Below are 25,329 nucleotides of genomic sequence, written 5' to 3'. Positions count from 1 at the left end.
CAATTTAAATAGTAACTAAATTAATAAAAATTTATCTCGAGTTCAAATTTAATACCTCACAATTATATATAAATATTTTAACAACAAAAGAAATTACACATGACCCATTTAATTTGTACAAAAAATTGTTTCAAAATTAATTTGTAGTATTCGTTGACGAAAAACTAATAATTTGTGGCGTGTTGGCGACTAATACCCATCATAGTTGACTCTTATATTTTTAGCACCCTCTCGTCTCGAAACTCCACGTTGGAGTCCAAAAGAGTTGGTATATGATTACTTTCATTGCTCAAATCAAAATATAAATTAAAATAAAATAGAGAACTAGTTGGTTGGAAAGAGACGTAGACATGTGAGGTATTGATCAAACTAGCTTTTAAAGATATTTTTAAAAGAAAAATTATTGATGAACATTCATGCATCTTTCTATACTTTAACAGAGAGAGAAACAGAAAGTAACGTGATATGACACTTGTTTTATATCTTGAAAAAAATAAAAATAAAAGTTGAGGATGTTTAGCAGAAAAGAGTAGTAGCACTAGCAGCAGTTCCTGAAGAAGATGGCTTCAATAGTTTCAGGTTTGTTAACAAACGTGTTAGACAGACTAGTAACGAGCGCTTTTCACAACATTTCAATGGCAAAAAATATGCATTCTGATTTAAGCAACCTTCAAAACACTCTCACAATCATCAACGCCTTCATTATCGACGCTGAAAACAAACAAACACTAAACAACTCCATTTCACTATGGTTGAACCACCTCAAACACGCTTTATTCGACGCACGTGACATTCTTGATGAAATTGAATGTCAATCTTTGAGGAATCAGGTTCTCAAAATAAATGGAAAATTCACCACTAAGGTACAACGTTTTCTCTCTTCTTCTAACCCTTTTGCATTTCGTCTTAAAATGGCACATAAGATTAAAGATATTAATCAGAGGATAGATGAAATTGCTTCTCTTAGGATGAAATTAGGTCTCTTAGAGAATCATTCTATTGGAATTGGAAGTGGAAGTGGAACTAGAAGGACTAGTACTAATGCTTCTAGAGAGACTCATTCTTATGTTAGGTCTTCCCTTGTGATTGGTAGAGATGATGAGAAAGAAAAGATTATTAGGTTTTTGATGGATCCACCGTTAGATAATGACGACATTGATGTTATTCCGATTGTTGGAATTGGAGGACTGGGAAAGACTACTCTTGCTCAGTTGGTTTATAATGATGATAGGGTGATTGAGATTTTCGAATTGCGTATGTGGGTGTTTGTTTCTGATGATTTTGATGTTAAGAGGTTAGTGTTGGAGATTCTTAAAGCCATGCATGGAATGGAGATAGATGCTCACATGTATAGTTTTGATCAATTGCAAAATTTGCTTCGTGAAGGATTGTGGAGGAAGAAATTTCTACTTGTTCTAGATGATGTTTGGAATGAAGATTATAGAGAATGGCTTGAGTTGAAAAAACTTTTACTAGGGATGCATGATGTTGAAGATGAGAAAATTGGTAGCAAGATTGTCACGACCACTCGTAGTGACAAGGTTGCTTCAATAATGGGGAATGCTTATAAACACAGCTTGAAGTATCTTCCAGAAGAAGATTGTTTGAGGCTTTTTGTTAAGTGTGCATTTCAAGCAGGAGAGGGGAAACAGCACCCAAGGCTTTTAGAAATTGGGAAGGATATAGCTAGAAAGTGTAGAGGGTTGCCCCTAGCAGTGGTAAGTTTAGGGTGCCTGCTTTACTCAAAACGTAATGAAAGTGAGTGGAAGAAAGTAAGAGATAGTGAAATTTGGAAAATGAACCCTCAAAATGATGATGGTATTTTGGCTGCATTGAAACTAAGCTATAATCACTTGTCATCTGAATTGAAACTGTGTTTCTCTCATTGTTCGATTTTTCCCAAGGGTTATGAGTATACTAATTTGGAGCTGATTTCATTTTGGATGGCCCATGGACTACTGCAAACGAAAAATGAAGACGAGGAGCCGGAAGAACTTGGGGAGTTTTATATTCAAGAGCTGGTTTCAAGATCTTTCTTTGAAATTGCTTCTGAGGAACAACTGGTTATTGATGGTCTTATTTCCGAAGAACTTGATCTTCTAGGCATCACCTATTTCAAAATGCACGATCTTATTCACGACCTTGCCGTGTTCACAATGCAAAGTGAAAGGGCAGTAGTAAAATTCAACTCAACAAACGTTAAAGAAAAAGTGCAGCATTTATCATTTGCAGACAGTGATGAAGGAGTTCCAACCTTTGGTAAAATGTCAAGCAAGATCCGAACCGTTGGATTCTGGCATGCAGGTCAAAATGATCTCGCAATCACTGAACCGTTTGTCAAATGGATTTCCAACAAGTTCAAGTACCTCAGGGTGTTGAACATTCAAGGTTGTAATTTTCAGTTCTTGCCTGATTGTTTCAACAAAATGAAGCATTTGAGGTATCTTGATCTAAGCTATTGCCAGAGGTTGGAAAAACTTCCGGATTCCATTTGCATGCTTCAAAGCCTAGAAATATTAAATCTCTGTAGATGTGTAGCACTTGCATATATTCCCAAAAATTTGAGTAATCTTGTCAGCCTTAGGATTTTGTGGATTACCACAAAAGTCACTGATTTGTCTTTCATACATATTGGGAACATGAAATATCTACAAATCTTAATTTTGTGGAATTGTGACAATTTGACCTTCCTTCCACGTGATTTGAGTCACTTAACTTCTTTAAAGAAACTGACTATTGAGGCTTGTGAAGGGGTGATTAGTTTTGAGGATGAAGGAGAAGAAAATGAAAACTACTCCTTGAAACTTGAACGATTTTCAATCGACAAATTACCCAATTTGGCAGCATTACCTGGTTGGCTTAGACAATCTGATAAAACTTTGAGATACTTGGGTCTTTCAGAGTGTTCGAGCCTAATGGCATTGCCAGAATGGTTGGTAAATATGACATCACTTGAGACGCTTCTCATTGCTGATTGTCCAAACTTGACACTACCACAACAAATTGATTGTCTTCAAAATCTTCAGAATTTAAAGATATATGGATGTCCTCAGCTAGTTGAGAGATGCAATCAAAATACAGGCCCCGACTGGTGCAAGATAGCTCATATCCCAAATGTTGAAGTAAGCGTAGATTCATGATTTATCTTTTTTCACATGCACTTGATGCTTTTTTATTCTCCTTGTCTAACTGAATCCTGTTTTTAATGTTAATTCGATCCAATTCATTCATTCCATAGGTGCGCACGTCCAATATGGATTTTAGACTTCCTGTTGATAACTTTGTAATATTTACTGAAGTTGGGTCATTGTTTAAGTCAGTTCTGTCTGTGTTCTTTGGACTGGATTATGCACCAAACCTTAAAATTTCCGGTCTTTTTGGACTGATTTATTGCACATGTAAAAATTCAAATGGTTTTACTTTTACAGTATGATGTAAATCTTAGATTTTTAACTAGAATAATTTGAAAGTAATATGCTCGAAACAGTTTCAAGAGGATCTTTGATCCATGCTTGAGGTGAACCCCTGGAAACAGCAACATTGACCACGGCATCTGAAGGCTAAAGTTATGCTGATCTAAGAGTGTAGCATCAGTCCCATTCATCAAACCAAAAGACATACATAGTTACATACATAATTACATATTAATATCTCCTAGTGAAAGTTCATTAGAAGAAAAGTTTTCATTTCCTATTCATAGGGCATGGTGCACAGTCATGACTTTCCAAACAAACTTCTCAGTTCTCTAGCAGCTAGCAACTCTGCCCCAAAGGAGTCAAGTCATGCGATTTCTGCTGTTAATGTGTCAGTTTGTCCAGCCATAAACATACTCACATGATCCCTGATAAACACCAATCCAAAACTGCCGCAACATTAGTTTTAATCATTCCTTGCTGCAGTCTTCATGTCTATCACACAACCTTATTCTAACATCGTCATGAGAACCAACACTGCATGAAACTCACATAGGACATCAGGGATAAAGATTGTGCTTGTCCTGACTGCATGGTCTCCCCCCAAGCTAAGCCTGGTTTCGATCCCACCAGCCTCTACTGAAAGGGGCAACCAATATATAAGTGCAACACCTTTCCTTATAGTAGTTGAGCTGGGATATCCGAAAGAGTTTGAGAAGGAGGTCCAGGGTTCAAACTCTGACTAATAACATACTTACAACTAACATTTTGCCTATCCATATATAATATATATAATGATCGGACATGGAGCAACCTTGAGTCAATTAATTCATCTGTTTTTTGTTAGTGTGTCTGTTATGGAAAATTATATCTGCAAGCATGCCGGCTAAAAAAACAAAATTAACATTGTTTTCACTTGCATAATTCACACTTAAGTAGAGAGAAAGAGAGAGAGAGAGACAGTTGTTTTGACCAAGTTGTATTTTTTTTCATTTCTATTATTGTTCAACATTAAATAAGCTCCAGGGATATCAGTCTTGGCTTTGGAAATTGCTTCAACAATTAAGAATTTTTATTATAACATACACATTGGGACTTCGGATTTGGGTCCTCTCATATCAAAATTTGACATGACCATAGTGAGTTTTCCGTGTCTAGATCGAGTCCCATTTATATAATGCCCATGAAGAGTAGAGAGATAGGCACAAAGTTGTACATAACAAATCAAGTGAAACTACACGTTTTGCTCAAATACTTTGGATTCCTAGCTACAGATTCCCTCCCTAGTTTGCTCCTGCATGAACTACACATTTGTCTTTACTTGTTACTAACTTCTTTTTTTCTGTTGGTTTCATCGTGCTAGATTGCCAGCGTTTAGGATTATGGACAATAGTGCAAACACAATCACCAAACATCATGGAGGTAGTAGAGACTTTGAAGTTTGCATTACTCGATTTCCTAACCCATGTGTGCTGGTTGCGTGCAATTCCTTCTATAGCTTGCCATGTGGTTGCGCCTTGACCAACTCCATGTCCAATGGAAGCAAGCCGGACAACCGACCAAGAAATGACTCAAGCAGCCAAAAATCGACGGATTCATAAGTTTTTTCTATTCCAAATAAAGTAAAGAAAATAATTTGTTAAGACATAATCAACTAATAAATTAACTACATGTCAATTTTTTCTGTAAGTGTGTACTCCTACTCAACTATTTTTATAATTCTTTTAATTTTATTTTCTCTCTTTCTTGTACATTTAGGGCCCATTTGTGGGAATAGAGAAGATTGGAAAAGGTAAGTTATTCTATCATATTGTAACATCTTGTTATTCATTAATGTAAGTTTTATCTCAAAAGAAAAATTGATTAGATAGAGATTTTTTTCACCCTTATTTCAAACCCTTCCTTCCTTCCCCTTTCTCTCCATTGGTTAATTTTTGTTGTTGTAGACTATTTCAAAATCTTATTGTTCAATGTAAGTACAAAAAACTCTAGATAGCTCAATTATAGAGATCAGAGACTATGATATAATGTTGTGACATGTAAACTATCTAAGAAAATTTGTTTGTTGAGTGAAACATGGATGATTTTATATCTACCGATCTTAAAAAATTGACATCATGTTAAGATTACTGTTTTTAGGCAAAAACATATAAATGGTTCTAACACTATTAACGTTTCACCCAAATTTATCCTTATAATAAGGGTTGAAATGAGCAAAATAACTTCTGCTAACCAGAAACACTTCTGGATTTTCCCATCCCTCAAACAGTTTAGCAAGGAGCAAAAATCACATAAACTTCTTGGCCAACTATTGAGGAGTGACGTGACCAGATAAAAGTAAGTTACTCAAACAATTTGAGATGCTCAATGATTAATCATTTAGAGGTTAAATGGAGGCAAATAATTATGCAGATAACTTATATTAAAATCTGAAGTCTGAAGAGAAGACCAGCTGAGCATTTGACAAGTTATTTGACTATGCATTTTATTAAGCAAATCACTACCCACGAAATTATGAGGTTCTTCTTCTAAATACAATTGTTTAAGCCATAACAAGAAGTGACCTTTATATGCTTCTTGCAGTGAACCAAATGTGTTAGTCAAAGTTGCAAGTATTCAATTAACTCCATGCTGAGCAAACCCTTCAACTTCATATATTTTTCTTATAAAACCTGCACAAGGTCCAACCTAGTTAAGAAGCAAAACCAAATAAAGTGATTAAACTGAGGTACCCAAAAATTAAGGAGGTCAAAAGTTCAAATTTTAACTACTAATATAACATATTAAACCATTAACATTTGTCTATTTAAGTTCAAATCATAATAATTTCCGAGCCCTCATGGGAACATGATACCAAATAAGAACAGTACTTTTGTAAAAAATAAAAAATGTTTTCACACAACTAATACATTCATTTACCATTCTTATATATAGCTAACATTCAAATTAAAATGTGCAGCACTGGACATTTAAAAGGAAAAATTAAATATTATTTTACTCTATATTATTATTATTTTAATTGATTTTAATTAATGTAATATAAGCTTTTTATTGATCATGTAGATGAATGCTATGCTTATACTAGATTTACTACGTTACATGTTATCTAGATTTTTAAAAGTCATTTCAATTTTATTTGATCAAATAAATTAAACAAGAAAACGAAAGGAATGCATCCTGTTTCACATCAATAAGACATTTAACCCAAGACAACAACGTGCTTAAAGGACTTGACTGGATTTATCACTATTTGAATAATAATAAGTTTATATTTTACTTAACGTATTATTTTTCAGCGAAAATAGACGGTGAGTACCAACATCACATTCATTGGTATAGTGGAATTGGACCGATTTTATTATCACACCAAAAATTATCTCTACCTGTTTCATTAAATCTTTTCTTTTTATCACTTTTATTTAAATCTTGTGAATAAAAATATGTGATCAAGAGAGAAAACTCCATTAAAGAAGGATCGATCATATTTCTCGATAGAGATTAATTAGATAATGTCAATAGTTAGATATTTTTCTCCGATAAAATTATTAAAAATAAAACTGATATGAATCATGTGATTCATTGTCCCAAGAGAAGTTGTGCTTATGTCAAATGGTTATCACATTAGTTCCTTTATTTTTATCTTTCTCTTTCTTTCTCCAGAAATAATAGGTGTATGAATGTACATGAAACCTTTTCAAAAAACAAATGCAAACGGTGTGGGACACTGCTCTACACATTATATAACCACGTGTCTTTCATTTCCCACCATACAGAATTATAAATATGTATACTATTGCATTTTACAAACTATATGCTTTCCTTCCCTTCTCATCTCTCAACACCTTTTATTTGTCGTCAAGTTTGGAACTCAGCAAAGAGAATATTATCCATCAATCAAACAAATATCATGAAGGTACGCTGATTTCACCCATTATAAATTTGTCACCATCTTGCTGGAAAATTTTATGTGTATATATTATATTTATATAGTATGCCTTCATGTTCTATGAGCTGATCAGAATTACGGTACGTTATTCCGATTTTGTTAAGTTACAAGTAATAATTTTTATAAAATCACCACGGTTCACTGTAAATTGAGTGACAGACCCACTGTATATCAAAGTGAACTTTGTATTATATGGTTGTATATATTCTAGCAAATTATTTGCATGTATTGGCTTGAGAAAACGTTGGATTTTCTGGTTTTAAACATTTGTTTGCATCTTTATATTGGTTTTTCTATAATTAGAAGAAGGAAAAACAAGTATCCATTTAGTTCGAACTTTGACTTAAACAATCTCCAAATTATTAGGATTATTTCCAAAAGAAAAACTCAATTGTTTGGGTAAGTCATATTAGATATTATACCTTTTCTTTGGCAAAGTCTTGTCAAAGATGGTAAAACCTAAGCCGAATTCTCTTAAGTATGGAAATGAACTATAGTTTACAAGGGAAAAACATTGTTGAGATTTGGGACCTGTAAAAAGAATGCAACATGTCACTTGAAAATCATTGTGGAAAACACAAGACGTTTCAACTTTGAGTTTTCCTAAACAAATTTAAAGCTAATTGTGATTTGTTAGCTCATAGCAAAGCAAAATGTATACCAGCTAAACTAGAAGTTCAAACATTCACTAGACTCTCGAGTATATAGATGAAACAGAGAAAATAAAAGGTAAAGAAGTTCTAGATAGTGTATTGAAAATAAATAGTTTCTTCAAATCAGATGATGACTTTGAGTAGCATCATGGATGCATCCAAAAGATAAATGGGGCTGACCATTGGTGTTTATATGTAGGGTTTCAAATTGCAGACCACTTGTTGCGACTGTATCTCAACCGCATGAGACCATAATTGCAGTGCAATTGTGAATCATATAATGCAACACCCCAAAGTAGTGGGTGCAACAGCTGCATGCACTACATAGACAATATATCATGTTGGATATTTTGTTGAGAGTATACTATAGATTTTGAACAAGAAAATGATGAAATTAATGATGATGAAAGTTGCACAAATAAATTTTAAATTTTAAAGTGTGTGTATCACACTAAGTTTTAAGTTCGATTTGAATCACTTTCAGAATACTTTGAAATCTTTGAACTTAATTGCACATTCACACCAAGCCTATTGATCAATGATAGTTTACAAAATAAAATTCTTTCATTTACTATAGTGTACTAGAGAAAAGAAGAAATGACTCATAAATATTTTTGATAGAATTTTGATTCAAATGTTTTTGATAGAATTTTGACTCAAGTAACATGAATTTTGTTTTATTCTTTTTGCCTCTTAAGTGTCTCTATTTATAGATAAACTCATACCAATTGGTGAAATAGATAAACTCATACCAATTGGTGAAAGAAAACAATTCTTGAAAAAGATTGTAACATTTGATAATTTAACAAATACATTGTTCCAAAAACTAACATATGCATTAAACCTAATTGCAAACATTTGACCAAGTAATACATTAAATTATTTAATTTCACTATATTAGCTATCAAAGAATTCTAAATATATTTTGGAAATTTTCCCCAATTTCCCCCACATATCAATCATACAAATTATTTTTCTATACTATCATTTTTTTATATATCATTTTTAGTCTATTTTAAAATACTAGAGATATTCAAAAGTGATGAAGAGTTTATAATGAGATAAATATTAAATTTTGGAGGGAAACTAAGAATTATGTGACTTACAAAATAGGTAATAAATTATGATATTTGATGCTACTGAAAAATAAATTTATGTCATAACAACCGCAGTAGGTATCACAACAACCAAAATGTCCTCGACCACAATTTAAAATCATATTTTTGCATCTACATCTGGTCTTCACATTTTGAGTATATCACACTTCACACATGATTTTATTGTGTACTTGATCAGGCTTATTCTAACTTGCATAAGAGAAAGTCTACTTTGACAGCTGGTGTAAATCCTGCTGCTTTTAAGGTATCTATAAGTGTAACTTTTATCTGTCTTTTATGGTATGTTTGGATGGAAGAGTTTGAAGCAAAAGAGATCAGGGTCATTAAAAGGTTGCAATAATCTTTCACTTTCTTTTTCTCATTAAAAAAAATAATTAAAAAATATTTAACCCCAAAAGAAAATTATACCTTCCATCCATTCAAACAAATCTTTTGCAGAGTCAGAAGTATAACCATAACGATGCGTACTATTAAGACCCACAAGTGTTTTCAAGTTCATTGTCATTTATCAACAACTATTTGTCTGCATGTCTATAAATTGATAAGATTACAAAAAACAATAGCATGAACCAGCATTTTTTGACCTCTTTCTATTGATATCACAAGCTTATATCAGTTAATGATCTAACTCAACTACTTGTATATTACAAGACATCAAGGAAGGAAAGCTATGTGGACTCACTTGAAAGAAAGGTTATTCTCTTTCACTCTTGTTCTGTGCATTATCTTTACAATGCAATCAAAGACTGATGCAGGTATTTTGTATATACAATGGAAAATAGAGCTATTAGTATTACATGGTATTTAAACACACCATTGGAGATACATGATTCATTATGAGATCTGATTTAGAATTTGCAAATATGAACATGCAAGTCACATTAATTGATTTGCTTGCTAGTACACCTTCCTTATTACCATATTCATAGCCTGCAAATTCCTGGTTTGCATTTAACAGCAGGAAGATGATCTCATTATTAGAGAAGAAAAATATAGTGAGGATGAGGATGACATCAATACCAGTGACAACAACAATGAAGAAAAATCTGGAGGAGATGATGATGTGGTTGAGGATCATCAAGAGGAAGGAGAGTACTTACTAGGTAATGACGGTCCTACTACGGTTTCAGAGGTATACATACATATTTCTGCTTTAAATATAAAAACTGGGCATTTGTATATTTGTGTGACAATCTTTTCCATTCTCCATGCAGGACAGAGTTCACAAAAGTCTGTTCATGAAAGACACAGACGAGAAGAATAAGCCTCATACTCGACATTTCAGCCACGGATGTCACTTAGTTGAAGGAGAGATGAACCATGGAATGGAGGACTATGTTTTTGCTCAACACAGGAAGCTCAATGGTTATGATTTAGGACTGTACGCAATTTTTGATGGACACTCAGGTCGCGATGTTGCAAAATATTTGCAAAGCCATCTATTTGAAAATATACTGAGTGAGGTACATACTTTAGTAATAATTGGTATATTCCAGTCTAGAGATTATTATTCTCGCTGCGAATTTGAATTTGATTTCTTAATCGTGCATGAATAGCCCGATTTCTGGGAAAATCCAGTGCATGCTGTTAAGAAAGCATGTAAAGCGACAGACGATGAGATTTTAGAGAACTTAGCTGATTCGCGTGGAGGATCAACGGCTGTGGCAGCAATACTAATTAATGGTGTTAAGCTGGTGGTAGTCAATGTTGGCGATTCTCGAGCAATATCATGTAAAAATGGTCTTGCCAAACAACTTACTGTGGATCATGAACCAGAAAAGGAAAAAGAACTGGTTGAGAGTAGGGAGGTTTTGTGTCAATGAGACCAGGTAATGATGAAATAAGTTCAACAAAATCTATATATGCATAATAATTGTGATCATCAATGAAAATAAACTTACTTTGATATTACTTAGAAACTGCTCTTAGAATGTCAAGTCTGTTATTAACATTCGTGGACTTGTATTGCTACATCAAGTTCAGTACTAAAGATGCCAAAATGGAATTAGGGTGTGTTCCAAGAGTGGATGGTCAGTTAGCAATGACAAGAGCATTTGGAGATGGAAAATTGAAGGAGCACATCACTGCAGAACCAGATGTGATGATTAACAAGATTGATGAGGACACTGAATTCATCATTTTGGGTAGTGATGGTTTGTGGAAGGTATGAGGATTCTGCGTTTAGTCTAGAATTATTGATTAAGAAAAGAAGAGGTGAAATCTTTAATCAATTGCTACCTTAATGCAGAATCTCTAATCAATTGCTACCTTATTGCAGAACTAGTTGGAACTGTTCTGAATGAACTCTTGTTAAGTAATACTAATTAACTGAAATATCGGCTTCACCTTTTCAGGTAATCTCAAATCAAGAGGCTTGTAACTGCATCAGGAATGTTGATGATGCTCAAAAAGCAGCAAAAAAGTTGGTCAAAGAAGCCAAATATATGGGCAGCTATGATGATATTTCATGCATAGTTGTTATGTTCTAGCTATGAATGGTGATATTTCATGCAAATGTCTCTTTAAAAATTTTAACAGGTTATTTAGGTTATTTTCTTTATAGCTAGAAAGTCATATAGAAAGAGTCATCTATTATGTATTATCGTATGTAAATATCTCGATTCCACAATAAAATTTAATTCCATATTGCAATTGAATTTAAAATATTTCTTACTTAAATTATCACTATTTGACATCACATACAAATGTATATTGTATCTACAATTAGAGACAGTAAGGTTATAATTTTAAGTTAACATTAAAATTCATAAAAAATAAAAAATAAAAGTTGTATTTAGCCATTAATTCTAAAACTCCCATGTAAATCTATCAAATCTTTGTTTATCATTTAAATATTACGCAATACGAATATAAATTTTATAATAAACTTAATTATATTTAGGCATTGTCAATCATAAGTTCAAATTTAGATTCATTAATTCTCATTTATACTATTTAAGTTTTACAATATAAATACAAGATTTATATAGTAAGTGATTTAAAGATATCACTTAGAAAATTTATATAATAGTTGATTTTAGAATCATCACTTAAAAGTTCACATTTTGGTATATCAATTCTTATGTAATAATATATTTTGATATATCAATTCTTACGTGGTAATATGAGTTTTACAATATGAATACAAAATTTAATTTAATTTAGAGTCATAATTTATAAACTCGCATTTAAATTCATCAATTTCTATGTATAAACATTGCAATCTTATATTATAAATTAAAAGTTTCAACTCAAAATACGGATTTGAAATTCTTGTGTCATATATCATTTGAGTTTTACAATATGAATACTACATACATTTAATAATAGATTTGAGGATCATCAACCATTTAAGTTCATCAGTTTGCATATAAATCACCTGAATATCACAACATCAAAATAAAATTTATATTAAAATAGATTTTAGGGTCATCAATTAGAAACTCTCATTTGAATCAATTCATTCTCATGTAGTTTTATAATAAGAATACAAAACCAACTTCAAGTTCAATTTGAATCCACTTATCATGTATCATCACTCTAGTTTTACCACATGAATACTCGTATCAATTTACATAGTATCAATTCATATTTGAATCCATCAATTCTCACGAGTATCACAATATAAATATAAAAATTCGCAACTGAAATTTATTTTTAAATTCATAGAAAGTTGATTTCCACCTCAACTTACGAAATTATATTACTAATCAATTATTCTACACATCCCATACCATTACCAGCTTCACGATTATGGCATCTAAATCAAATTTGCTGCAGTCCACATTAATCTGGTGTGAAAAAAACTGCTGCATCCATTTTACCAAATACTACAAAAGCCATCCAATTAGTATTACTAGTAGCCAAATGACATGCTTTCAAAGAGCAACCAAAAATATTTGCACCATTTATTTATCTTTAAATTTTCTCCTTATAAATTATCCAAAAGCAAATTACCATGCCAACACCAATGAAAATGCACCAGCCCACCACCACCCTGGGACTTTAGAGTCATATAATCTAGAAGTTCACGTTTTGATCTATCAACTTTCAAATATACCATATGAACTTTCCAATACGAATGCAAAATTCAAATTGCAATCTTTTTTTATGGCCATCAACTTCAAGCTTGCATTTGGGTCCACCAACTCTTGTCTTATGTATATCATTATTGGAGCTTTACAATATCAATATGAATATCATATAGCAGTTTACCTTAGGGTCGTCAACCATAAGCTCACATTTGTATCCATCAATTCTCATGTATATCATTTGAGTTTCATAATATAAAATATATAAAATCTCAAAGCCATCAACTCATAACTCACATTTAAGTCAATCAGTTCTCATGTATATCGTTGAATTCCATATATGAATATGAAATTGTTGTAAGGGTCATCATCTAAAAAGTGCAATTCTCTTATATACAATCTGAGTTATACGATACAAATATAAAATTCATATAGCAATTTATTTTAGGGACATCAACTTCAAACTTGCATTTGGATCCATCAATTCTCATATATACCATCATTTGAGTACTTTACTTTAGGGTCATCAACTATATACTCACATTTGATTCCCAACAATTATCATGTACATTATCTTGGGTCACTTTGCATGTAGACTATATGAATTTCACAATATGAATGAAATTCATATTGAAATTGATTTCAATGTCATCATCTAGAACGTGCAATTCTCTTGTATATCATCTAAGTTTTACAATATGAATACAAAATTCATATGTCAATTTATTTTCAGGACATCAACTTACTCACATTTGGTTCCACCAATTCTCAGGTACATTATCCAAGTTTTCACAGTATAAATATAAAATTCATATCAAAATCGTCAACTAATAACTCACATTTGATCACTTTGCATGTATACCATCCAAATTTCACTATGGGTGTGAAATTCATATTAAAATTGATTTAAGGGTCATCATCTAAAAGGTGCAATTCTCTTGTATACAATCTGAATTTTACAATATGAATATAAAATTCATATGACAATTTAATTTTTAGGGACATCAACTTCAACCTCGTATGTATACCATCCAAATTTGGTCACTTCGCATGTATACCATCCAAATTTCACGTTGAATATGAAATTGATGTAAGGGTCATCATCGAGAATGTGCAATTCTCTTGTATACAATCTGAGTTTTACAATGTGAATTTAAAATTCATATTGCAATTTATTTTTTAGGGACATCAACTTCAAGCTTGCATTGGGCTCTGTCAATTCTCATGTATATCATCATTCGAGTTTTATAATATGAATAAGAATTTCATAGTATAATTTAATTTAGGGTCATATACTATAAAGTCACATTTGGTTCCATCAATTATCATGTACATTATCCAAATTTCAAAATATAAATATAAAATACATATTAGGGACATCAACTCAGCTCACATTTGTGCTTTTACATGTATATCATCCAAAATTTACAATATGAATATGAAATTCATATTGAAATTGATTTCAGGTTCATCATCTAGAAAGTGCGCAATTCTCTTGTACACCATCCAAGTTTTACATTTGAGTCAATCAGTTCTCATGTATATTATTGAGTTTCATATATGAATATGAAATTGATTTGCAAGTCATCATCTAGAAAGTGCAATTCTCTTATATACAATCTGAGTTTTACGATACAAATACAAATTCATATAACAATTTATTTTAGGGACATCAACTTCAAACTCGCATTTGGATCCATCAATTCTTATATATAGCATCATTTGAGTAATTTACTTTAGGGTCATCAACTATAAACTCACATTTGATTCCCAACAATTATCATGTACATTGTCCGAGTTTCACAATATAATATAAAATTCATCAACTAACAACTCACATTTGGGTCACTTTGCATGTAGACCATCTGATTTTTACAATATGAATACGAAATTCATATTGAAATTGATTTCAATGTCATCATCTAGAACGTGCAATTCTCTTGTATATCATCTGAGTTTTACAATAAGAATACAAAATTGATATGTCAATTTATTTTCAGGACATCAACTTACTCACATTTGGTTCCACCAATTCTCAGAAACATTATTCGAGTTTATATAAATATTAAATTCATATCAGGATCATCAACTAATAGTTCACATTTGATCACTTTTCATGAATATCATCCAAATTTCACTACGGATGTGAAATTCATGTTAAATTGATTTAAGGGTCATCATCTAAAAGGTGCAATTCTCTTGTATACAGTCTGAATTTTACAATATGAATATAAAATTCATATGGCAATTTAATTTTTAGGGACATCAACTTCAAACTCGCATTGGATTCGTCAATTCTCATTTATAGCACCATTCGAGTTTTACAATATGAATAAGAATATCATAGTATAATTTCATTTAGAGTCATCTACAATAAGCTCACATTTGGTTCCATCAATTATCATGTACATTATCCAAATTTCACAATATAAATATAAAATACATATTAGGGACATCTACTCAGATCACATTTGCGTCACTTTACATGTATATAATTCAAATTTTACAATATGAATATGAAATTCATATTAAAATTGATTTCAGGTTCATCATCTAGAAGGCGTGCAATTCTCTTTGTACACTATCCAAGTTTTACAATATGAATACAAAATTCATATTGCGATTTATTTTAGGAAAGTCGACTTCAAGCTCGCATTAGATTATGTTAATTCTCATATATATATATATCATAATTCGAGTTTTACAATATGAATAAGAATTTCATAATGCAATTTAATTCAGGATCATCAACTAGAAACTCACAGTTGCTTCCATCAATTCTCATGTACATCATCGGTCTTTCATAATATAAATATAAAATTCATAGTAGGATCATCAACTCAGTTCACGTTTGGACCACTTTGCATGTATACCATCTAAATTTTACAATATGAATATGAAATTCATATTGAAATTGATTTATGGGGTCATCGTCTAGAAAGGACAATTCATTTATATACCATCCAAGTTTAATAATATGAATAGAAAATTTTCATATTGTAATTTATTTTAGGGACATCAAGCTTGCATTCGGGTCCGTCAATTCTCATGTATAGCAGCATCTGAGATTTTACAGTATGAATAAAGACTTTCATAATCCAATCAATTTTCATGTATATCATCCAATATTTTCCAGTATGAATAAAGACTTTCATAATGCAATCTACTTTAAGATGGTCAACTATAAACTCACATTTTGATCCGTCAATTCTCATACACATCTATTGAGTTACACAATATAAATACAAGATTTATATTGCAGTAGATTTTAGGGACATCAAATCAAAGCTCAAGTTTGGTCCGTCAATTCTCATGTATCACATTGTTATATGAGGTTTATCATATCCTTCCAATTTTAAGATATGAGCAAAAAGTCATATCATTGAAATTAGAATAATGGTATCAAGCAGCTAATTCATGGGCAACTAGTTTTGAATTCAGACCCTGCACAATTCACATGTATATACAAGAATAAAGTTATGGTTTCAGTATCCCACACAGAGTACTAGGTTCTATAAAACCAAGACATCCAAAGATCAAAAGGCTGGCCTTCATCAACTACATGTCCAACACAATCTTTAATTCATTACATAGACAATATTTCCACACTTTGAACAGAACTCAAGTCAGTAAAGATCACGTCAAAGACATCTTACTCCAATATTAACATATTTCCATCAGCTAAAGATTACATGGTATTCAACATAATAATTATAAAATAGTATGGCCAATTACTTTCCTATTTTCAAAAGTTGTGGGCACCATTATGCACAAAAAAGACTCGCATATTACAAGACAGGCTTAATAAACACCTTCTCAAAATCTTGATAAAGTTGGGACAAACAATTGAAGACACTTACATTTAGGGGAGGAGCTTTGTTTGGACCAATGTAGTCAGCACCATATAGTGTAGCGCAGCAGCCGGCTCCCAAAATGCTATACCGGTGTAGTGGGTAGCGGCCAGCCCCCAAAACCCACTGAGGATAACGTTACTAATCTTTGTTTTTAACATTGATGTATATATGTACTATACATTAAAAACAAAGATCACTAACCACTAAGCCACTAAAACTTTCGTGCAAATTTCAGTGAAACCATTTAATATAATAGCTAAATATATTTGGCCCCTCAAATATTTTTGTCAAGCTCTGCCACTGCTTACAACTAAACATAAACCCTAGATACTCTACTTAAAACTAAAATGAAAACTGAGATAGGAAAGTGCATGTGACCTTTGCAGCACGAGTGAGACCTTTCTGTGAAATATCAACACCAGCAATTTTCTCCAGAGAAGTTGTGTAATTTAGCAATGCTTCCAACAAGCTTCCAGATCCACATCCAAAATCAAGCTGTGATGAAAGAGATCCTCCAATTCACAACTCAGACTAACAAAAGAAAATAGAAGTTGAGATAGTTTTGCATACCATAGTAGTAGCATGGGATTCTACAATGTGTTGCACTGCAAATTCCACTATTTGCTTTGAAAGTGGAGGGCTAAAAAGAGCCGGCTCCATTCTTTCCTTTGGAGGTTCTGCAACTTTGGTCAAATTTATTTCATACTCCACATAGCATGCCTCTGAAAATAAAGAACATCAAATCATTGACACACTAAGCAATTTAGAATCAGCAATATAGCCACTTGCTAACAAATCTTCAATTAGGAATCAGCATAGCCATTTATTTCAGTGGATGTGTGTGTCTTCGGTGGGAGGATAACCAGAGTCTGGACCTTCAATCTTTAATGAGTAAACCTCATTTCCTGACATGTCTTGTGATGAATCTGCACAAATTGATGCAAGTAATTTATTGCATTGCATTGCATAAAGCTGACAATCCTGGAGTCTTCCCTAGAAGCATCCTGTATAGAAAACCTAGCAATCACTAAATGATGCAAAGTTGTGTAATTTAACACGAACAGAAACTAAAAAATATTTCGAATCAACAAAAAAAGACAAATGTTGTTCATCTAAAAATATTCAACAGATGCAAAAATGCACGGGACGGAATTAGTATACATCATTCCAAGAAAGTATCATGCAAATGAGAAACAAAAGTTGGATGATCAGGAAAATGATAGAAACTGGTACCAAATAAGAAAACAGAATAACCAACAATGGGCAGCAGTTACCCCTTTTATTCACCCATAATACATACTAACTTAATAACTAATTATTACATAATAACTTACACAATAACTGCCACAAACTGCTCATTAATTTCGCCTTCTCCTCTTAAAAACAATTTTTATAAGAGGTCTAACAGAAAACTTGAGTTAAAGAATAAAATATTCTCTACTTTTATTATGAGCATTCAGTTTGCAGCAACATCGAGAGGTTATTTTATCTTTCTTAACCTAAGAAACTGTGGGGTGCCTAAAAAAACCTGGAGAAATCATTGATTAGATATCTTTAAGGTAGTATTCTCTTAAAGATATATGAAGAGTCACTGCTTCAACATGTTTTTCAATCGAACTAGGAATGCATATGGCCGCAACCGGAATGCATTCATGTGAATCACCTTATTTCATTAATGACTCTATAATATCTTGTGGATATGGACTCAGCTTTCTAATCCAGAGATGTTGTTCAGAGGTAGCAAGAAACTCATGTAACTTTGTAGAGAGAGTGAGGCTATAATTTCAAGTTAACATTAAGATTAATATGAAAAATTGCATTTAGTCCATTAACTCTAAACTCCCACATGCATCTGAATATTATAATATAAGTACAAATTTCATATTGCAATATATTTTAGTATCGTCAACCATAATAAGCTCAAATTTAGGTCCATCAATTCTCATTTACTCGAATCTGGATCAATCAATTCTCATACATGTCAAAAAGTTTTATAACATGAATACAAAATATATAGTTGATTTTATGATCACCACCACCTAAAAGCTCACATTTTGGTATATCAATTCTCTAGTGGTAATATAAGTTTTGCGGTATAACTACAAAATTCATATTACATATATTTTAGAGTCATAAACTATAAGTTCACATTTAGATCCATCGATTCTCATGTATAAACATCGCAATCTTATATTATAAATAAAAAAAATTGACTCAAAGCTCGCATTTGAAATTCTCGTTTTATCATTTGAATTTTACTATAAAAATACAACAATAGATTTTAGGATCATCAACAATAAACTCACATTTAAGTCCATCAATTTGTATATAAATCATCTGAATTTCACAATATAAAAAAAAAGTTATATTAAATAGATTTTAAGGTCATCAACAAAAAGCTCGCATTTGAATCTATCCAATCTCGTGTAGTTTTATAAAAAAAATACAAAATCAACTTCAAGCTCCATTTGAATTCATTTTTCATGTATATCATCATTCCAATTTTAGTGTATGAATATTCATACCAATTTATATAGGATCATCAACCATAAGTTCACTTTTGGGTCCATCAATCATCACGAGTATCACAATATAAATATAAAATTCACATTAAAATTTATTTTTGAATCATCAAAATCTGGCGCATCCATTCTACCAAAGCCATCCAATTACTATTACAAGATGGCTATTGGTTTACGTACAGTAGCCAAATGATATGCCTTCAAAGAGCAACCAAAAATATTAGCACCATTTATTTATCCTTAAATTTCTCCTTAACCAAATTACCATGCCAACAACAACGAAAATGCTGCATCCCACCACCACCCTGCGACTTTAGGGTCATCAACTTCAAGCTTGTATTTGAGTTCACCAAATCACCATGTATATCACGAGTTTTACAATATGAATACAAATTTCAAATTGCAATTTACTTAAGGGTCATCAACTATAAGGTCCCTTTCACATTTGGGTATACCATCCAAATTTCACATTATGAATACAAAAATCATATTAAAATTAATTTTAGGATTAACATCTAGAAGCTCACATTGTCAATCAACTCTCATGTATACCATATGAACTTTCCAATATGAATACAAAATTTATATTGCAAAATTTTTTTATGGCCATCACATTTGGGTCCACCAACTCTTGCCTTATATATGTCATCATTGGAGTTTTACAATATCAATAAGAATTTCATATAGCAGTTCACCTTAGGGGCGTCAATCATAAGCTCACATTTATGTCCAATTATCATGTATATCATTAGAGTTTCATAATATAAATATATAAAACTTCAAAAGTTATCAACTCATAACTCACATTTGAGTAAATCAATTCTCATGTATATCATTGAATTTCATAATATGAATATGATTTAAAGGTCATCATCTAGAAAGTGCAATTCTTTTGTATATCATCTGTGTTTTACAATATGAATACAAAATTCATATAGCAATTTATTTTAGGGACATCAACTTCAAACTCACATTTTGGTCCATTAATTCTCACATATATCATCATACGAGTTTCACAATATGAATAAGAATTTCATAGTGTAATTTACTTTATGGTCATCAACTATAAACTCACATTTGGTTCCATTAATTCTCATGTACATTATCCAAGTTTTACAATATAAAAATAAAATTCATATTAGGATCTCATCAACTAACAGCTCACATTTGGATTACTTTGCACGTAGACCATCCGAATTTCACAATATGAATATGAAATTCATATTGAAATTGATTTCAAGCTCATCATCTAGAACGTGCAATTTTGTTGCATACCATCTAAATTTTACAATATGAATATAAAATTCATATGCCAATTATCTGAGTTTTCCCAATATAATTATAAAATTCATATCAGGGTCATCAACTAATAGCACACATTTGGTCACTTCGCATGTATACCATCCAAATTTCACGATGAATATGAAATTGATATTGAAATTGATTTAAGGGTCATCGTCGAGAAGGTGCAATTCTCTTGTATACAATTTGAGTTTTACAATATGAATTTAAAATTCATATTGCAATTTATTTTTTAGGGACATCAATTTCAAGTTTGCATTGGGCTTCATCAATTCTTATGTATATCATCATTCGAGTTTTACAATATGAATAAGAATTTCATAGTGTAATTTAATTTATGGTCATCAACTATAAGCTCACATTTTGTTCAATCAATTCTGATGTACATCATCCTTGTTTCACAATATAAATATAAAATTCATATTAGAGTAATCAACTCAACTCACATTTGGGTCACTTTGCATGTATACCATCCCAATTTCACAATATGAATATGAAAATCATATTGAAATTGATTTATGGGTCATCATCTAAAAGGACCAATTCACATGTATCGTATACCATCCAAGTTTTACAATAAGAATAGAAAATTCATATTGCAATTTCTTTTAAGGACATCAAGTTCGCATTCGGGCCCGTCAATTCTCATGTATATCATCTGAGATTTTACGGTATGAATAAACACTTTCATAATGCTATCTACTTTAGGGTCGTCAACAATAAACTCACTTTTTGGGTCGTCAACTCTCATACACATCCATCCATTGAGTTTCACAATATAAATACAAGATTTATATTGCAATAGATTTTAGAGACATGAACTCAAAGCTCAAGTTGGGATCCGTCAATTCTCATGTATCATATTTGTCTATGAGGTTTATCATATCCTTTCAATTTATTAATATGGGCAAAAAATTATATCATTGAAATTAAAATCATGGGATCGAATGTATACCATCCAAATTTGGTCACTTCGCATGTATACCATCCAAATTTCACGATGAATATGAAATTGATATTGAAATTGATTTAAGGGTCGTCATCAAAAAAGTGCAATTCTCTTGTATACAATCTGAGTTTTACAATGTGAATTTAAAATTCATTTTGCAATTTATTTTTTAGGGACATCAACTTCAAGCTTGCATTGGACTCCGTCAATTCTCATGTATATTTTCATTCAAGTTTTACAATATGAATAAGAATTTCATAGTGTAATTTAATTTATGGTCATCAACTATAAGCTCACGTTTTGTTCCATCAATTCTCATGTACATCATCCATGTTTCACAATATAAATATAAAATTCATATTAAAGTCATCAACTCAACTCACATTTGGGTCACTTTGCATGTATATCATCCAAATTTCACAATATGAATATGAAATTCATATTGAAATTGATTTTTGGGTCATCATCTAAAAGAGGCAATTCACATGTATTGTATATGATCAAAGTTTTACAATATGAATAGAAAATTCATATTGTAATTTATTTTAGGGACATCAAGCTCAAAGTCGGGTTCGTCAATTCTCATGTATATCATCCAAGATTTTACAGTATGAATAAAGACTTTCATAATCCAATCTACTTTAGGATCGTCAACCATAAACTTGCTTTTTAGTCCGTCAATTCTTATACACATCCATTGAGTTTCACAATATAAATACAAGATTTATATTGCAATAGATTTTAGGGACATGAACTTAAAGATCATGTTTGAATCCGTCAATTCTCATGTATCACATTGGTATATGAGGTTTATCATATCCTCCAAATTTCTTGATATGGGCAAAAAATCATATCAAGCTCGTATTCATATTGCTATTTATTTTAGGGACATCAAGCTTGCATTCGAGTCTGTCAATTCTCATGTATATTATCCGAGATTTTACAGTATGAATAATTTCATAATGCAACCTACTTTAGGGTCGTCAACCATAAACTCACAATTTGGTCCGTCAATTCTTATACACATTCATTGAGTTTCACAATATAAATACAAGATTTATATTGCAATAGATTTTAGGGACATGAACTCAAAGATCATGTTTGAATTCGTCAATTCTCATGTATCACATTAGTATATGAGGTTTATCATATCCTCTCAATTTCTTGATATGGGCAAAAAATCATATCAAACTCGCATTCATATTGCTATTTATTTTAGGGACATCAAGCTCGCTTTCAAGTCTGTCAATTCTCATGTATATCATCTGAGATTTTACAGTATAAATAATTTCGTAATGCATTCTACTTTAGGGTCGTCAACCATAAACTCACATTTTGGTCCGTCAATTCTTATACACATCTATTGAGTTTCACAATATAAATACAAGATTTATATTGCAATAGATTTTAGGCACATTAACTCAAAGATCATGTTTGAATCCGTCAATTCTCATGTATCACATTGGTATATAAGGTTTATCATATCCTCACAATTTCTTGATATGGGCAAAAAATCATATCAAGCTCGCATTCATATTGTTATTTATTTTAGGGACATCAAGCTCGCTTTCAAGTCTGTCAATTCTCATGTATATCATCCGAGATTTTACAGTATAAATAATTTCGTAATGCATTCTACTTTAGGGTCGTCAACCATAAACTCATATTTTGGTCCGTCAATTCTTATACACATCCATTGAGTTTCACAATATAAATACAAGATTTATATTGCAATAGATTTTAGGCACATTAACTCAAAGATCGTGTTTGAATCCGTCAATTCTCATGTATCACATTAGTATATGAGGTTTATCATATCTCTCAATTTCTTGATATAGACAAAAAATCATATCATCGAGTTTAGAATCCTGAGATCGTTACTTTCTCATAGTTTTACGATATGGGCAAAAATCATATCTTCGAAGTTAGAATCATAGGATTGTTACTTTCTCATAGTTTACGAACAAAAAATCATATCATCAAAATTAGAATCATGGTATCCTTACTTTCTCATAATTTTACTGTATGGGCAAAAAATCATATCATCAAAATTAGATTCATGGGATCGTTACTTTTTCATAGTTTTTCGGACAAAAATTCATATCATCGGAATTAGAATAATAGGATTATTACTTTTTCCTAGTTTTATGATACGGGCAGAAAACTTCAAACCTTCAAACCTTACTTTTATATTAGAAATTAAAACTCATGGCAAAACTTCACTTAGCATCATAATTTCTTAGGCATACCTTCCCAATTTACAATCTGAATTACCAGTTATATATAGCTAAGCACCAAAGAAAGTGTTCATATAGCATATCCCCATTTGAGCAAAGAATTAATTAGGTTTTCAAATTTATTGAGACTGAGACATAGCACAACCAATTTCATATGGTGAAAACATAATTCATTTATATTTCCAATTTTAGACGTTGCTTCTGTGTGCCCAAGTAATCAAGATTATAAATTCTTATTCTTAATCTTGTAAAAAAAATAACAAGTTAATGTACCAACGAAAAAGCTGTGTCAAAAGATTCAAGCCAAACGAGTTTTTGGACACTGCAATGAAAGAAAGAGATTTAACGAAAACCTGAAGACATCGAGGTCGAATCATGAAGCCAAAAAAATTCCAGCAGCATTTTTCGATATATCAGGGTTTGAATCCGAAACCTCCGAAATAGGGTTCTGATATGTAGGCGCTTATCGAAGCAAGCAGAAGCGGCAGAAAATTGAAACCTCTGATTGAAATCTTGCAAGAACAATTCAGTTATTCAAATATCGAATCAAATTTTTAGGGCGCCGATGATCAAGATTCATGGTGATCGAATGTTCAAGAATATAAAGAACGAGAAAATGCTCCAAAATATATTGATATAAAATTTCGTTCAGATGAGTCGATTACAGAGAAATTGAATCAAAAATAGAGTGGTGAGGGAAAATAAGAGATAAAATTCAGAAGAAAAAATAGAATCGCGAGGAATGGTTGCCCGTTTTCACTCTCGCTATCTTGAAATCCCAATTCCTAAAACAACAGAAACAGCAATGGTTGCCGTGAAATGTTATTGTATTTATTTATAGAGATTTAATAAAAGAAAGTTAGGCCTTTCAATACCAAAAACGCGCAAGTTTTTTTTTACAGTTGTAAAACTTTACAACGCGTAAATCTCTCTTTTCTTTTTTTTGTTGAAAAGCGTAAGTCGTTTTCATGTGCAATAAAATACGTCTTTCATCTAAAATAAAAAAGGTGTAATTTATTATAATAATTAATTAAAAAAATATTCTTGATAAAAATAAAAAATTGAAATCAAAATTTTCATTTAGTATTTTTTTTTTACTATTTTTGACGATAAATCATCTTTTTTATATATATAAAAATCCCAACTGTAGAATATCAATACAACATTAAAATATAAATTTTATACTAAAACTATTTGATTTAAAGACATGGTAATCAAAATCACTTCAAAATATAGACTGAGTACTTTTTTATAATACATTTAAATTTAGGAAATATTTGAAATATAAGTTTTTTTTAAGTAAT

General features: G+C 31.4%; 2 protein-coding genes and 1 pseudogene across 2 annotated transcripts; 2 read left to right on the top strand and 1 right to left on the bottom strand.

Moving 5' to 3' along the window:
* The first annotated feature begins 325 nt into the window (after positions 1-325).
* LOC101512097 (probable protein phosphatase 2C 58) lies at positions 326-11,870 on the top strand (annotated as a pseudogene).
* Positions 636-5,014, top strand: LOC101500245 (putative disease resistance protein RGA1). The gene is made up of 4 exons (XM_073369427.1): positions 636-3,122; positions 3,239-3,427; positions 3,701-3,804; positions 4,777-5,014. Exons 1-4 carry the CDS (start codon positions 636-638, stop codon positions 5,012-5,014), a joined length of 3,018 nt encoding a protein of 1,005 aa, XP_073225528.1.
* A 623-nt stretch (positions 11,871-12,493) lies between the features above and the next one.
* LOC101499909 (small RNA 2'-O-methyltransferase-like) lies at positions 12,494-24,851 on the bottom strand. Its single transcript, XM_012716944.3, has 4 exons — positions 24,379-24,851; positions 17,891-18,019; positions 17,586-17,737; positions 12,494-17,510 (listed from the first exon to the last, which is right to left on the bottom strand). The coding sequence occupies exons 2-4, from the start codon at positions 17,976-17,978 to the stop codon at positions 17,358-17,360; spliced, it is 393 nt and encodes a 130-aa protein (XP_012572398.1). The 5' UTR covers positions 17,979-18,019; positions 24,379-24,851; the 3' UTR covers positions 12,494-17,357.
* Positions 24,852-25,329: the final 478 nt, after the last annotated feature.

This window comes from Cicer arietinum, chromosome 6 (assembly GCF_000331145.2).
Source record: "Cicer arietinum cultivar CDC Frontier isolate Library 1 chromosome 6, Cicar.CDCFrontier_v2.0, whole genome shotgun sequence".
In the NCBI taxonomy this organism is placed as follows: domain Eukaryota; kingdom Viridiplantae; phylum Streptophyta; class Magnoliopsida; order Fabales; family Fabaceae; genus Cicer; species Cicer arietinum.
The sequence above is the reverse complement of the archived record's forward strand: the minus strand, read 5'-3'. Positions and strand labels throughout refer to the sequence as shown.

Excerpts from the sequence above, each read along its gene's own strand:
- LOC101500245 (XM_073369427.1), top strand. The coding sequence starts at position 636 with ATGGCAAAAAATATGCATTCTGATTTAAGCAACCTTCAAAACACTCTC. Across the intron at positions 3,123-3,238 it reads CTCATATCCCAAATGTTGAA|GTGCGCACGTCCAATATGGA; the intron begins GTAAGCGTAGAT and ends TTCATTCCATAG. Across the intron at positions 3,805-4,776 it reads GCGATTTCTGCTGTTAATGT|ATTGCCAGCGTTTAGGATTA; the intron begins GTCAGTTTGTCC and ends TCATCGTGCTAG.
- LOC101499909 (XM_012716944.3), bottom strand. The coding sequence starts at position 17,978 with ATGCAATGCAATAAATTACTTGCATCAATTTGTGCAGATTCATCACAA. Across the intron at positions 17,738-17,890 it reads TTACTCATTAAAGATTGAAG|AGGCATGCTATGTGGAGTAT; the intron begins GTCCAGACTCTG and ends CTTTATTTTCAG. Across the intron at positions 17,511-17,585 it reads AATCCCATGCTACTACTATG|CTTGATTTTGGATGTGGATC; the intron begins GTATGCAAAACT and ends CTTTCATCACAG.